At 40.4% G+C, this 12,062-nt stretch overlaps 1 protein-coding gene across 2 annotated transcripts in view; it reads left to right on the top strand.

Moving 5' to 3' along the window:
• MYOF (myoferlin) overlaps positions 1-12,062 on the top strand; it is a 152,592-nt gene that overhangs the window by 67,553 nt on the left and 72,977 nt on the right. The window contains exons 13-18 of one of the 2 annotated variants that reach the window (XM_021699795.1): positions 669-772; positions 2,717-2,785; positions 2,896-2,939; positions 5,281-5,363; positions 7,574-7,612; positions 10,928-11,052. In XM_021699795.1, coding sequence (XP_021555470.1) covers positions 669-772; positions 2,717-2,785; positions 2,896-2,939; positions 5,281-5,363; positions 7,574-7,612; positions 10,928-11,052 — 464 coding nt within the window. The remainder of the gene's footprint in view (positions 1-668; positions 773-2,716; positions 2,786-2,895; positions 2,940-5,280; positions 5,364-7,573; positions 7,613-10,927; positions 11,053-12,062) is intronic. The other variant, XM_021699796.1, reaches the window with a different exon arrangement.

The following is a 12,062-nucleotide window of genomic DNA, read 5'->3' as shown; positions in this document are numbered from 1 at the left end:
GTCTAGAGGCCATGGATCTCTTCAGGATTTGCTACTTTCCCTGGGAACCCACTCCCTCTCTTGTTTAACACCCTATAACACTTACCTCATCTCTCCTCAGAAATATCTTAATTGAGGTAAATACATTAAACCTCACATTATACCTCCTACGTGGACCGGTTTAATTGACCCCATTCACTTCTGAGTTTGTTAAAACAGAGAGATACGCTGTTTATAGTTGCTTAAATGTGTTATTTATGATTATGTTATTTGTGATTATGCCAAAGTTCCATGAATTTCCCTGAAAAAAATCAGACTAGGCTTATATCATTTTGACATAAAGCTTCCCGGAACCAGGCTGAGTTTTTGAATTGCCTCTTACCCTATCTGGATGGACTGACTTTATTCTACTTTTTCCCTCAACAAATGACTGATTTTCATTTAATAATTTATTGCTTTATTTTCCAAGATGCTCTTATTTGTTTGTTTTGGTTTGGGTTTTTTTGGACTTTGTGGGGAGAACACCTTTCTTTCGCAGCTAAGACAAGATTTCTGCAGTACACTTTTGAGAACAATTCTTGTTGTAACTGTCTTCGTGTATAGGAGAAAAACTTTAATTTTGCTGAGTGATTTCTATCCTTTTAAGAAAATCAGATTTCATTTCTGCTGTGTGACATATTGCTTTCCAGTGGATGATGCCTTCTCACAGACGGTAAAGGAAATATTTGGAGGCAATGCAGATAAAAAAAACCTAGTGGATCCTTTTGTAGAAGTTTCCTTTGCTGGAAAAAAGGTTTGTATGTGATCTAACGCAGACGCCTCTAGAAATAAATATTTAAACCACTGTGCTTTCCTTGGAGTGAATTCCTGTTTACTCTTTGTTAAAGTAGCCCCCTGATGATTTGGGAAGTTTGCATGAATGTAGATTATCTGAGTCGGAACATGCAGACTTCTCCACGGGTTTATTTTGGAGTGGAAAGTATGCAGGATTCAAATTAGAAAATTCGATCTTTTGAAAGAATAGAACGTGAAAACTATCACTGAATTATTTGGATTATTTCTCAGATCCAAGCATTGTCTTAATCTAAGGCAAGCTCCCTCACGGGCAACAATGATCCCTGGTAAATAAATGTAGAATATAGGCCCCAACGCCCAGCTGCCCACTCCCTTCATGCTTCTCACTTCTGAGGCCCCAGTGAGCTGCTGGAACTGGATAGCAGGCAGGGGAGCCCCATCCCAGTCCGCTGGGAAGAGCCAGGGGACTCTTGGTGCAGAGACATCTGTAAACACCAGTTTTACCTACTAAGATGGTCAAAGATGGGAGAGTGGGATTCTGTAGTAGAATAACAATGCACCATGGACAGCTGTAGGCATGAAGAACTAGCATCTTCTGTATAGTTGAACCATTTAGTTATGAACACGAGATTTGGCAAACCACACACCTAAGGACCAAGTGTCATTTCCTAGGAGAGTTGGTGGTGGGGGGAGGGGTGGAGAATCTCAGTTCTGGAGTGAGATTTAAATTCAGACGTTAGCCCACTCCAGAGGCAGTTAAGGCAAATTCCTTAATCTCTCAGTGTCAGTTTCCTGAACTATAAATCAGGATAGTAATACTCTTATAGGATTGTTGATAAGGGTTAATTCATTAGAGAAGTAATTATTGTGAGCCTACTAAATACCAATACTGCCCCATATGCTGGGGATAGAGAAGTCAGCAAGACAGTCATGGCTTTCCTGGGGCTTCCTTTATAGTAGAAGGGACAGCAGTTAACAAGCAGACAAGTAATTTCATGATTTTAGATAGTGCCCAGTCCTATGCAGAAAACAGCGGGGGACAAGAAGTTATTGGTACAAAGGGTTGGAGGGGTGGGTTTTCGCTAGGTTATCAGATGGGACACCTTTGAGGAAGTGACATTGGAGCAGAGGTCTGGATGATGTGAGGTCTGGGTGGGAGGCAGGGGCTTCCAGGCAGAGAAAAGAGCAGATGTAAAGGCCCCAAGAGGAAGACACATTTGCAGTGAAAGAATCTCCATGCGGCTGTAGGGCAATGAGCCAGGGGAAGTGAAGAGATGAAATCAGAGAGATTTGGGGTGGGGGGAGATGGGCAGGCTGGGTTTTATCAGCCAGAGTAGGGTCTAGACTTTATTCTGAGTGTGCTTGGAGAGCTCACTGAGACTGCTGCACAGGGGGTGCCATGAAAGTAAGGAGGCGGGAGAGGGCTCATGCGTCAGACAGAAGCCAACAGCAGGTGTCAGCGGGGGTCGGGTGGGGATCAGCATTTGCATGAAGCTGGGGTGTCAGGATTTACTAGCAGACTGGGTGAGGCATGTGAGGGCGAGAGAGATGTGGCTGACTGGTTTTGACAGGAGCTGGTTTGGGGAGCAGGGAGCGGGGCTGGTGGCCAGGATCAAAAGATCTGTGTGTACACGCTAATGAAGAGGTACTTCTTAGTCTGTAATAGGTGCTCAATAAACATTAACTCTTGCATCATTTCGCTAATCCAAAGTTAGAAACCTGGTGATTGAAAACTAACTTTTAGTGCATAGAAGGAGCAAAGATAAATATTAAACCCATGCTATATTTACCAAAAAGTTGGAAGAGAAATAAACTTTAATCAGGCTACTAAGTATATAACTGGTAAGTAAACTGCTGGAGTCATAATCTAGGATGCCTATGTTGTGAATTTATGGAAATTAGAATCGTGAATACCTACTGTTTTGTTTTGATAATTTTACAGATTTGCACAAATATAATTGAAAAAAATGCAAACCCTGAGTGGAATCAAGTCGTTAATCTTCAGATCAAGGTTTGACTTTTATTTTCCTTTTGGAACAAGTAAGACTACATACTTTAATAGTTGAGAAATAAGTTGAATAAGTTGAGAAATAACTACTTTGTTCTGTTTCTTTTTAACAGTTTCCTTCAGTGTGTGAAAAAATAAAACTAACAATATATGACTGGTGAGTTAAAAAATAAACTTGTGTCTAATTCAAAATTAAAGAATTGATGTTTGGATGTTGAGGAACATTACTCCAGGTGGGCTCTTACTTTTCAGTCTGTTTCTTTTTCTTCCAGAGGGAGGTGATAAATTCCTCCAGGAATCGGGTGTTTTCTTTTTAAAAAAAATTAATAATGGTATTGTTGCAGAAACCCATTGTATATCTTGGTTCAATTGCTCATAAACAAAAGAAGGGAAAATGATCTGAAAATGCCCCAAGATAAGAAATCAAGAATTTAAATTGCATTTAGGCTGTCCAAAACAGACTTCAGAAATGGAGTAAACCATTTCTTGGGAAGAATCACCAAAACGTTCCGACAGCTATTCTGTTATGGTTAGAAAGGAAGATAGACAAAGCTACCTATCTGATTGAATGCAAAGAAAATTCATTGGAAGATGCTGACCTCCCAGTGAGGATGGCCATAATAAGGCCATTCTTGTGTGATGTTCTAGTTGGATGAGGCATTCAGTTGGCAGTCCTTAACTCCTTGAGAATGAACATGGCAAATACTGCCTCCCTCCTCCTCCTCAGCATTTATTCTGGTGTTAGCTACCATTTTTTGAGCACTACTAGGTCAACTGCAATGTCCCATTTAGTCTTTCAAGTAACGCTATGGGTTAGAGATTATTATTCATTCACAGATGAAGATACTAGGCTCAGAGAGGTCAGGTGACTTGCTCACACTCACTCAGACAGTTAGAGACTGAGTTAGGCCCGCATCCAGTCTGCCTGTCTCCAGGGTTTTTCCGTTGGCAGAACTGATCTGGCTTTTGTGTTAGCACCTTCTTGGTACTATGGCAGCAGGGCACTTTGGGAGGAGGGTAGTAAGTCTCATTTTGTTCAATGACCACATCACCCTTTATTGAAGGTCATGGAGGGGTCATGAGGACAAAAAACCCCTTCCAGTGAGTGTCCGCTTGACTTAAGCGCTTGGGACCTTCTGGCAACATCCGGAAGGTGCTCCATGGTCTCAGGAATGCTCAGGAATGTGGATGTGGGCCTATATAGTTGAGGTGACTTCTCTGGCTTAGCTTTGCAGTGAGTTGATAGCAGATTGAGCCATCCCAGAGTTGCCTGTGATCACTACAAATGTGGTTACTTTCTGACCTAGTTAGTCTGCCCTCTCCAAACCAATAGTGTAGACTAGGATGCACAGAGAGGCCCTGTTTAAGGAATCGTTGGACCTAAATCTTAGGTTACATGAAGCTAAGAATTCTTTAAATGTAGTCTAGATCCTTTTGGATGAACAGAGAAGACTTAAGACCCATGCATGTGGCTTAATATCCTTAAACAATAATTTTTTTCTCATACACACTGCTTCATTAGTCACTTTCTACGATCTAATATTATTATACTACACAATGTATATCATATGTAACGTGGGATATTACTATAATACAGTATAATAATATTACACTGTAGTATAATCTTTCCCCCAAATACTGAACCTTTCCTCTCTCCCATGGGGTCTTAGATTTCAGAGTGAGTATACCACTATATGGAATAAAGAAGAGGATGAATTAAGCAGAGAGATGTTATTAATAGAAACCTTATTTTTTATACCTACTATTTGCCCAGCCAGAGACCACTTCATGGGTTAGGCTTGCAAACTCTGTGGTATCCATGGAAAGATTAATACAGTTGTGTATTCTTGTAGTGAGAATGCTGGTCTCCTCCACACAGGTAAGATTTAGGTTCTAGGTAAGCAGCTGCTCTCGGCTGCCCTGCATGTGTTACACAGTAGGTGCTTGAATTGGAAAGGGATTTTTCTCCCTCTGAAGGACCCTTAGATATAGCCCATTGTACTCATTAAACCATCAGAGTAATTAGTGTGAACATGATAAAATAAGATACGTGCACTTATCCTACGTAATGTGATTATATTACACTTATTATATAATGTGCCTGTAACTGATTCATTCACTTTATGGCAATGGTATTGAGTGGCTTTCGGCAAATCCCTTGACCTCTGTGTACAAGCCTTAGTTTCCATAGCTGAAATGACTTGTCCGATTAATGTTTCTTAATGGGTGGTTGGAGAGCCATCTGTATCCGAAGCAGTAACGATAGATACTTGTGTAAATGCAGATTCTTGTTCTCCACTCCTGCCTTTATTAAATCAAAAGCTTGGATAGGAGAGGAGAGCTGGGGTTTCCAGGTGATTCTCAACGTACAGTAAAGCTTGAGGCCCACTGGACAGGATGATTTCTGAGGTCTAGGGACTTTTCCGACTCCACCTTATTGTTGTTGAAGTGAAGATACTTATTCCGAGGTAGAGGCCTTAACCTGTTCTTTCACACAGGGACCGACTTACTAAAAATGATGTCGTTGGAACAACATATCTACACCTCTCTAAAATCGCTGCCTCTGGTGGGGAAGTGGAAGGTAAGTCACTCAGCAGAGCTGAAACAAGACAGGGGGCAGAATTTCTGAAGCAGAATGAACTGGAGTAGCCACCTGGCCATGGACTTGGTTCCTTAAAAGCCAAATGTGGTGAGCCTAGTGAACTGTTTTGGTGATGTTTTGGTGATGACCAGAACAGTTAATTAGTAGTTGCTAATTGAGGCAACTAACAGTTTGAAGGCTTTGTTTTCTTGCTCCCATCCAAAAACTCTTCCCAGTACTAGCTATTTTATAAATTTTTGAGTGTCAATACAGAGTGCTAGCACCCTATTTTTCAGAGTGGCATTAACACCAGTCCACCCAACTATAAAATAATATTTCCTTCTCCACTGACTTCTTTAGCAGGAACAAGGATGTCAGCATAATCTCCACAAGCATCGATGACGAATGCACTTTTCATTGTTCTCCATACTGAGAACTACTTGCCTATATCCAGCATTAGTATTTTGTGCATATACCAGACATTGTAATAGGAAATGAAGGAGAAAAATAGTAAGAGAAAAAAAATGTAATGTTAACATATCAATAATGCCAGCAGCTGATTTGTTTTTGTTTTTGTTTTTGTTTTTACAAGATTTTATGTATTTGAGATAGAGCGAGAGAGAGAGAGAGAGCACGAGCTGGGGGCAGAGGGAGAGGGAGAAGCAGACTCCCCACTGAGCAGGGAGCCCAACGTGGGGCTCGATCCCAGGACCCTGAGATCATGACCTGAGCCGAAGGCAGACGCTTAACCGACTGAGCCACCCCAGGCGCCCCTGATTTTTTTTGTTACCAAAACAAAAATAACAAAAATTCTTGTAATTGCCAACATATTAAACATATTGAGTAAATCACCTGAGAGAATTCCAGACAATTGTCTTGAGAAACTCAAGGTTCCTCTCATCCTCATTTTGTTTAAGAGGGAGCTTTACTGGTTAAAAAAATATTCCAAGCAAGATACAGTATGAATGAGAACCTGAAAGATATTAGAGATATCATGAAGAACATAGAGATCTCCTCTCTCAAGAAGAAAAAAAAAAAGGCAATTAGAAATTCCAAGAAAAACAAAATGCTGAACAAAAAAGATATAGTTCAGATACAAAGTCACATGCGGCCATTATTTTAAGCAAATGTTAGAAGCTAAGAAAGATCCCATCTGCACATCCTCTGCTGAGTGGCAAAGGGGACCATACGATTGGAGCTGTAACAAAAAAAATGTAATCACAACTCTTTCCTCTGCAGAGACAATATTTATATGGCTGCTATCTGTTAGCACTACTAATTGTTTTTTGATTTTTGTTTCTTATACCCTATAGCCAAAGCTCTGAACAGAATATAAATGTTATTGCCCATTGCAGTGTAAAAGTACAGAAGATAGAGACTAGAAGTAGAGGAAGGAAGGGGAGAGGAGGAAGGGTAGGCTTGCTGGTAGCCTCTTCTTATCAAGTAAGGAATCCAAACAGAAAGACTAGTTTAAATCATAATGGTAACCAATAGAGTACTTAAAAAATCGTACCAAAACTATGGGGTGGGGGAGGGTCAAAATGAGTTAAATCTATCATTGGCAAGAAGTCATTTGATAATTACCTGGAGGTAATTTATTCAAGACGTATCGGTATAAGCATTTTTTCTTAGTGATACAGCAGTAACATCCAGAAGCACTAAAACCAGAAATTGTTACATGCAGGTTTCAGCCTTGTCTCTGAGGCCTTCTCTCTCCTTGCAGGCCCTGCAGACAGTCTGGTAAGGGTCTCAAAATAACAAAAGGCAGCAGGCAACTCCCCCCCCCCCCCAAAAAAAAAATCCTCAGACTAAATTAACTGGGATTTTCTGGCCTTGATCCCAATTAAGTCAGACACAAGACAAGTGCATCTTTTATGAAAAACATGAAATATTGGTAACTTCACCAGGCGTCTTTTGGTGGCGAGAAACTCGCTCTTCTCAAATGCCTTGCTGCCTTAGGGCTGGAGAGATTTGAGTTATTTAATGTGTGGTGGTTCTGCCAGTTGTCCCAAAGATTTGAGCCATTTTGCATTTAACCAATGAGTTTTGTATAAATTACAAAAGAGCCATGTCACTCGGGTCTGAATTTGGGGGTTTTCTGGTGTTGCTAAACCACTTACCTACACTGGATTTGATTAACTTTTTCAATGTCTCTGTTATAATGCCCGTGTTTCTCTTGTTGTTTAACCAGTCATATTTTTACTATATAGATTTCTCATCTTCGGGATCTGGGGCTTCATCGTATACAGGTTTATGCTTTGTAATTTTGCTATCTTCTAGATTTTCCTATTTACTCTTGTCTTATTAAGAATGTAACAATTGACTGTCTTTAGAATTTTTTTTTTTTTTTTGACACTTTGCTGTCTCAAAAATAGCTTTGCTAGAGTATTAATTTTGTACTTGTGCTGTGTGGTTGTCCTGCGTATGGCTGAGCTTAACGCAACCATGCTAATCAGGCTCTGCATCTCACATTTTCACCTAGATGCATACCAGCCCCTTTGGTGTCACTGTAAATAATTGTTTGTAAGAGATAATGATGTCTGCTGCTGTTGTTTATGTTCAGTAGGTAGAGATATGGGGCACTAAATCAGTTGTTCAAAATGTATGCAGTAACTGCTCCTCACTTTGAACATGGATCTCTAGGTTGGAAGACACTGAACGATTGTACCTTGAGGGTCTTCATCTTCCAAATAGGGGGGGTCGTGACGTGTCTTTTGGCTTGTACAGCACTAGCCATTCTTTGCAAGTTTGCTCAGTGGTCTCACATTTGACTATCACAACTCTCTTATTATTATGGGTCTTCAATACGTGAGGACTCTGAGGTTTACACAAGTTTGTCATCTTTCAAATAAACATGGTAATCCCTGCCATGCTAATCACCCAGGTGGTGGCGAGAGGGAAAAGAGATATTGCAAGTGAGAAAGCTTTGCAAATATAAAGCACTGTTGTCTGCCTTTGTGTTACTGACAGGATGCCCCATTCATATTCATTTTTAAAAATCCATCTTATTGTCTTATCATCAGACTTTATATGAATATTCAGTAGTCCTTACATTTATAACCAATTTGGCAGATTTGGTAACACTTCATTCCTTCATGCATTTGTTTCACCAATCAAAGAATATTTATGTGGTAGCTCCCCATGGTAGAACCAGTCCTCGGTGTTTAGGGAATCAAAATAAAATATATTTGAATCCTTCCCCACCCACCAAAGGAATTTATAATGTCAGAAATAAGCAGCTATTTAAAGTTCAAAAATTAAAATATAAAGTGATGCCTTATAGAAATTCAAAATGCAAAGGAGCCTCGGAGGGGTGAACGAAGTGTAGAAAATATTTTTTGAAAAGCAGGTCAGAGGAAAATGTTGATGGCCAGGCTAAGGAATTTTTGTTCGTTGGAAGTTTGATGTGACAATTGTGCATAAAGTGGGTTAGGAAAGTTTGGGGGCAAGAAGAGACTTAGCTTGTGAGACTGTCGGCTTTCCTGGGAGACAATGCTGAGGTGTAAACACATAGAAGGAAGGCTCTCCATGTTACTGCATAACCAACAAGTCAAAGGGTTTAAAATACCTGAAAAGAGATTTGCTTGGACAAAAAGAATTAAGTTATTGATAACACGATAACATGCAGTAGATCATTATTAACAATATGTGCCTTCATCCCTGGAAATTTTTAATGAAAACCAAATACTCATGACAAACAACATTAGTCGCCCATGAGAACTGGCTGGGGGTGACGTGGGGCTTGAGCAGAGGGATGGGTGGTGTACTGGAAGGTACCCTTGTCTGAACTATGAAACTCAAGATCTGGGCCTAAATCTGTCATCTTAAGAGACCTTTGATAAGTCATGTCACTTCTATGGGTTTCAATTTGCCCATCCATAATGTGGCATGACTGGTGCAAGAGTTTTAATGTCCATTCTTTCTTGAACATTCTGTGATTCAACTTCTGGAAGTGACTTCCTTTTTTTCACTATGGATCTCTGCTTTAGCCCTCTGCCTTAGTTCCTCACAACAGATATTCTAGCACAAGGAAAGAAATTTAAACTCTGCTTATTAATAATAAATTAGTTAACTTTGTCATGTTCCATATGGCAGAGGAGATAAAACCAAGCCAACTCATATGTCCAGATATAATAGTCATTTATTTCATCCTGCTCATTTGGTAACTTGGTAGCACGATCCAGAGAAATCTCTGTTGGAAAAATTCTTGGTCCCCAAGAAACCCCAAATAGGGTTTCACAAGAAATTTCCAGACAGGCATGAAATATGGTCCCCCAGGGTGTTACCAAATCTCACTCTTAGGCTGTCAGTTATTACTTTCTTACATCTTAATTTAAATTTTTCTTTTCTCTTGCTTTCTTCACTGAGATTGCAATTCAGTTAATTTCTCCCAGGGTGTATGGTTCCTACCTCATCTCAAAAGTACCCAAGCCCATTTACACATGTAGAAGAGCCTCAAATAAAAAAATAATTGCAAAAAAAAAGAAATGTGCTTATATACAGTTTGGTCAACTGTTCACTAATGGGCATTCTACTCACCTGTCACTCCACATTTATCTTTCTCCCTTACATTTAGGCACAGAGTTGGAAAGGGCCATAGAGGTGATGTAGTTAATTTCTCATCCATAGGGGAATTGTCTTGATGATAATCCTGAAAGTCTTGGCCTCAACATGTCTTCTTCCCCAGTGCGATCTGTCCCATTGTTTGACACCTAATTCATAGAAAGATCTTCCTTATATTGAGTGAAATAAAGAATGCCTCCTTGTAGCACCCATCAGTGGTCTTCAGCTTTGCTTTTGGAAACAAGTTCATCCTTCTTCTAATATGGGAGCATTCAGATGATTGGAGGCAGCCCTTACATTTCCCCGTCTTCACCCACAGCCTCCCTTTGACTCCACTATTTCTTTACATTGCCCTCAGTTCCCCTCATTGCACTGGGGAGCAGTCTTGCTAAGTAAGACAAGGTAGCAGGAATATGGAGCATACTGGATGCTCATCAGAGAGAATGTTATGAATGGGAACTTTATGTTGCTTATAAATATCATATGGTCATAACCATAGGCAGACAATTCATTGCTATGTATGAAAATTTTAAATGTCTTGTATTTTTAATAGCATGTACCATATTTATACTAGCTGCTTTAGATTAAGTGGCATTTTTTGGGAACAAATACAGTTAATCCGATATATATCATTTAGGTGACTTCCCCAGTTTAATCTTTTACCCCAATTACCAATGACATATTTAATACAATTCCACTTATAAACTTGCAAAAAATGTGAAGATCAACTTGTAAGTCTTATTATTCTTTCATTTGAATAGCATTATCTTTCTGTAATAATAAGTTTACCTGAACTACCCCAAAAATGTTTTGTATTTAATGTTTTATAGCAATGAGAAAAGGGAAATACAGCAAGTCTCACAAGTGCTTATAATTTGTGCTAATACAACTAACTCACAAATTAGAGGAAAATACTCTCACTGAGCTAACTAATAACTAATATTTATTTCAATAGATTGAGTGTTAAAAACCTCAAATCTAATAATGGTATTATCCCTCAGCAAATACAGGAGAAACAGAGGTGGGCTTTGTTCCAACATTTGGACCTTGTTACCTGAATCTTTATGGAAGCCCCAGAGAGTACATGGGATTCCCAGACCCCTATGATGAGCTAAATACTGGAAAGGTGAGTTTCTCAATTAACGTTTGTTATTAATGAACACTGATTAGTGTGATTCCTTCTTATAATGCTTATAATTAAGTCTCATATCTAGGGGACTCACACACACACATATACACAAATAGACCTGACATGCAACTGATCAAGGGTTGGAGGACAAAAGTCCCGTGCTCCTCAAGTCTTTGAATGCAAGGTTAGGAGAGGATCCTGGAGACCATCTAATTTGGCAATTACGAATGCACAGCATGGTCATTCCCCCTGGTCTTGCACTTAGGGCAGGGTGTCTGTGATCAGTGCTGTCTCTTTCCTAATGAGCAAATGTGTTGCCTCAGAATTCTGTTCAATACTGTGTTCTGGGAATGTACCAAATGATTGGAGGTGACATGCCCGAAGAAACTGTTCACTATCCCTGATCCGATCCAGCCTCTTCATTTTATAGATGAGGATATGGAGGCCCAGAGATGGGAAATGCTCTTTCCAGCACATTAGAAGTAATGTCTTGGAGTCAGCTCTCAAGGCCCAAGAAAGGGACTGTGGTAGAAAGAAAGCCCTGAGGGGGCAGGGCTAAAGACTGGCTATGGAGCGGGGAGCCTTCCCTTCCTCTCCAGAAACTTCTCTCGCCAGCACTGCTAGGTATGGAGGCAGGAGTATCCGCTCTTCATCCTCATGCTCAGCCGCACCCAGAACATCTTCCTCTTTTATTTCCTGGCTGCTCAGAGACTTGCCCTGGTGGCCAACATGGCGGCCTTCCCTTCCTGAGAAGAGGTGAGAGGAGCCACGTTGACGCAGATAAACGCAGAGCTGCTCTGCTAAAGTAGAGTGAGGGAGATTTTGAGTACCTTCCACTCCCACCCTCAGCCTCCGGAAACTTCTTCAGGATTCAGAGCGTGACCTGAAAGCCTTTGACCTCAGTCATGGCTAAGATCCCTTTCAGCCCGGGCTCCCCTGGCTCTCTTTGGGATCCTTCCTCAGGTCACTGACTTTTCTTGCAGATACCAGAGACCTGAATCCAACTG

The sequence above is a fragment of the Neomonachus schauinslandi genome, chromosome 6, assembly GCF_002201575.2.
Source record: "Neomonachus schauinslandi chromosome 6, ASM220157v2, whole genome shotgun sequence".
Taxonomy (NCBI): Eukaryota; Metazoa; Chordata; class Mammalia; order Carnivora; family Phocidae; genus Neomonachus; species Neomonachus schauinslandi.
The sequence above is the reverse complement of the archived record's forward strand: the minus strand, read 5'-3'. Positions and strand labels throughout refer to the sequence as shown.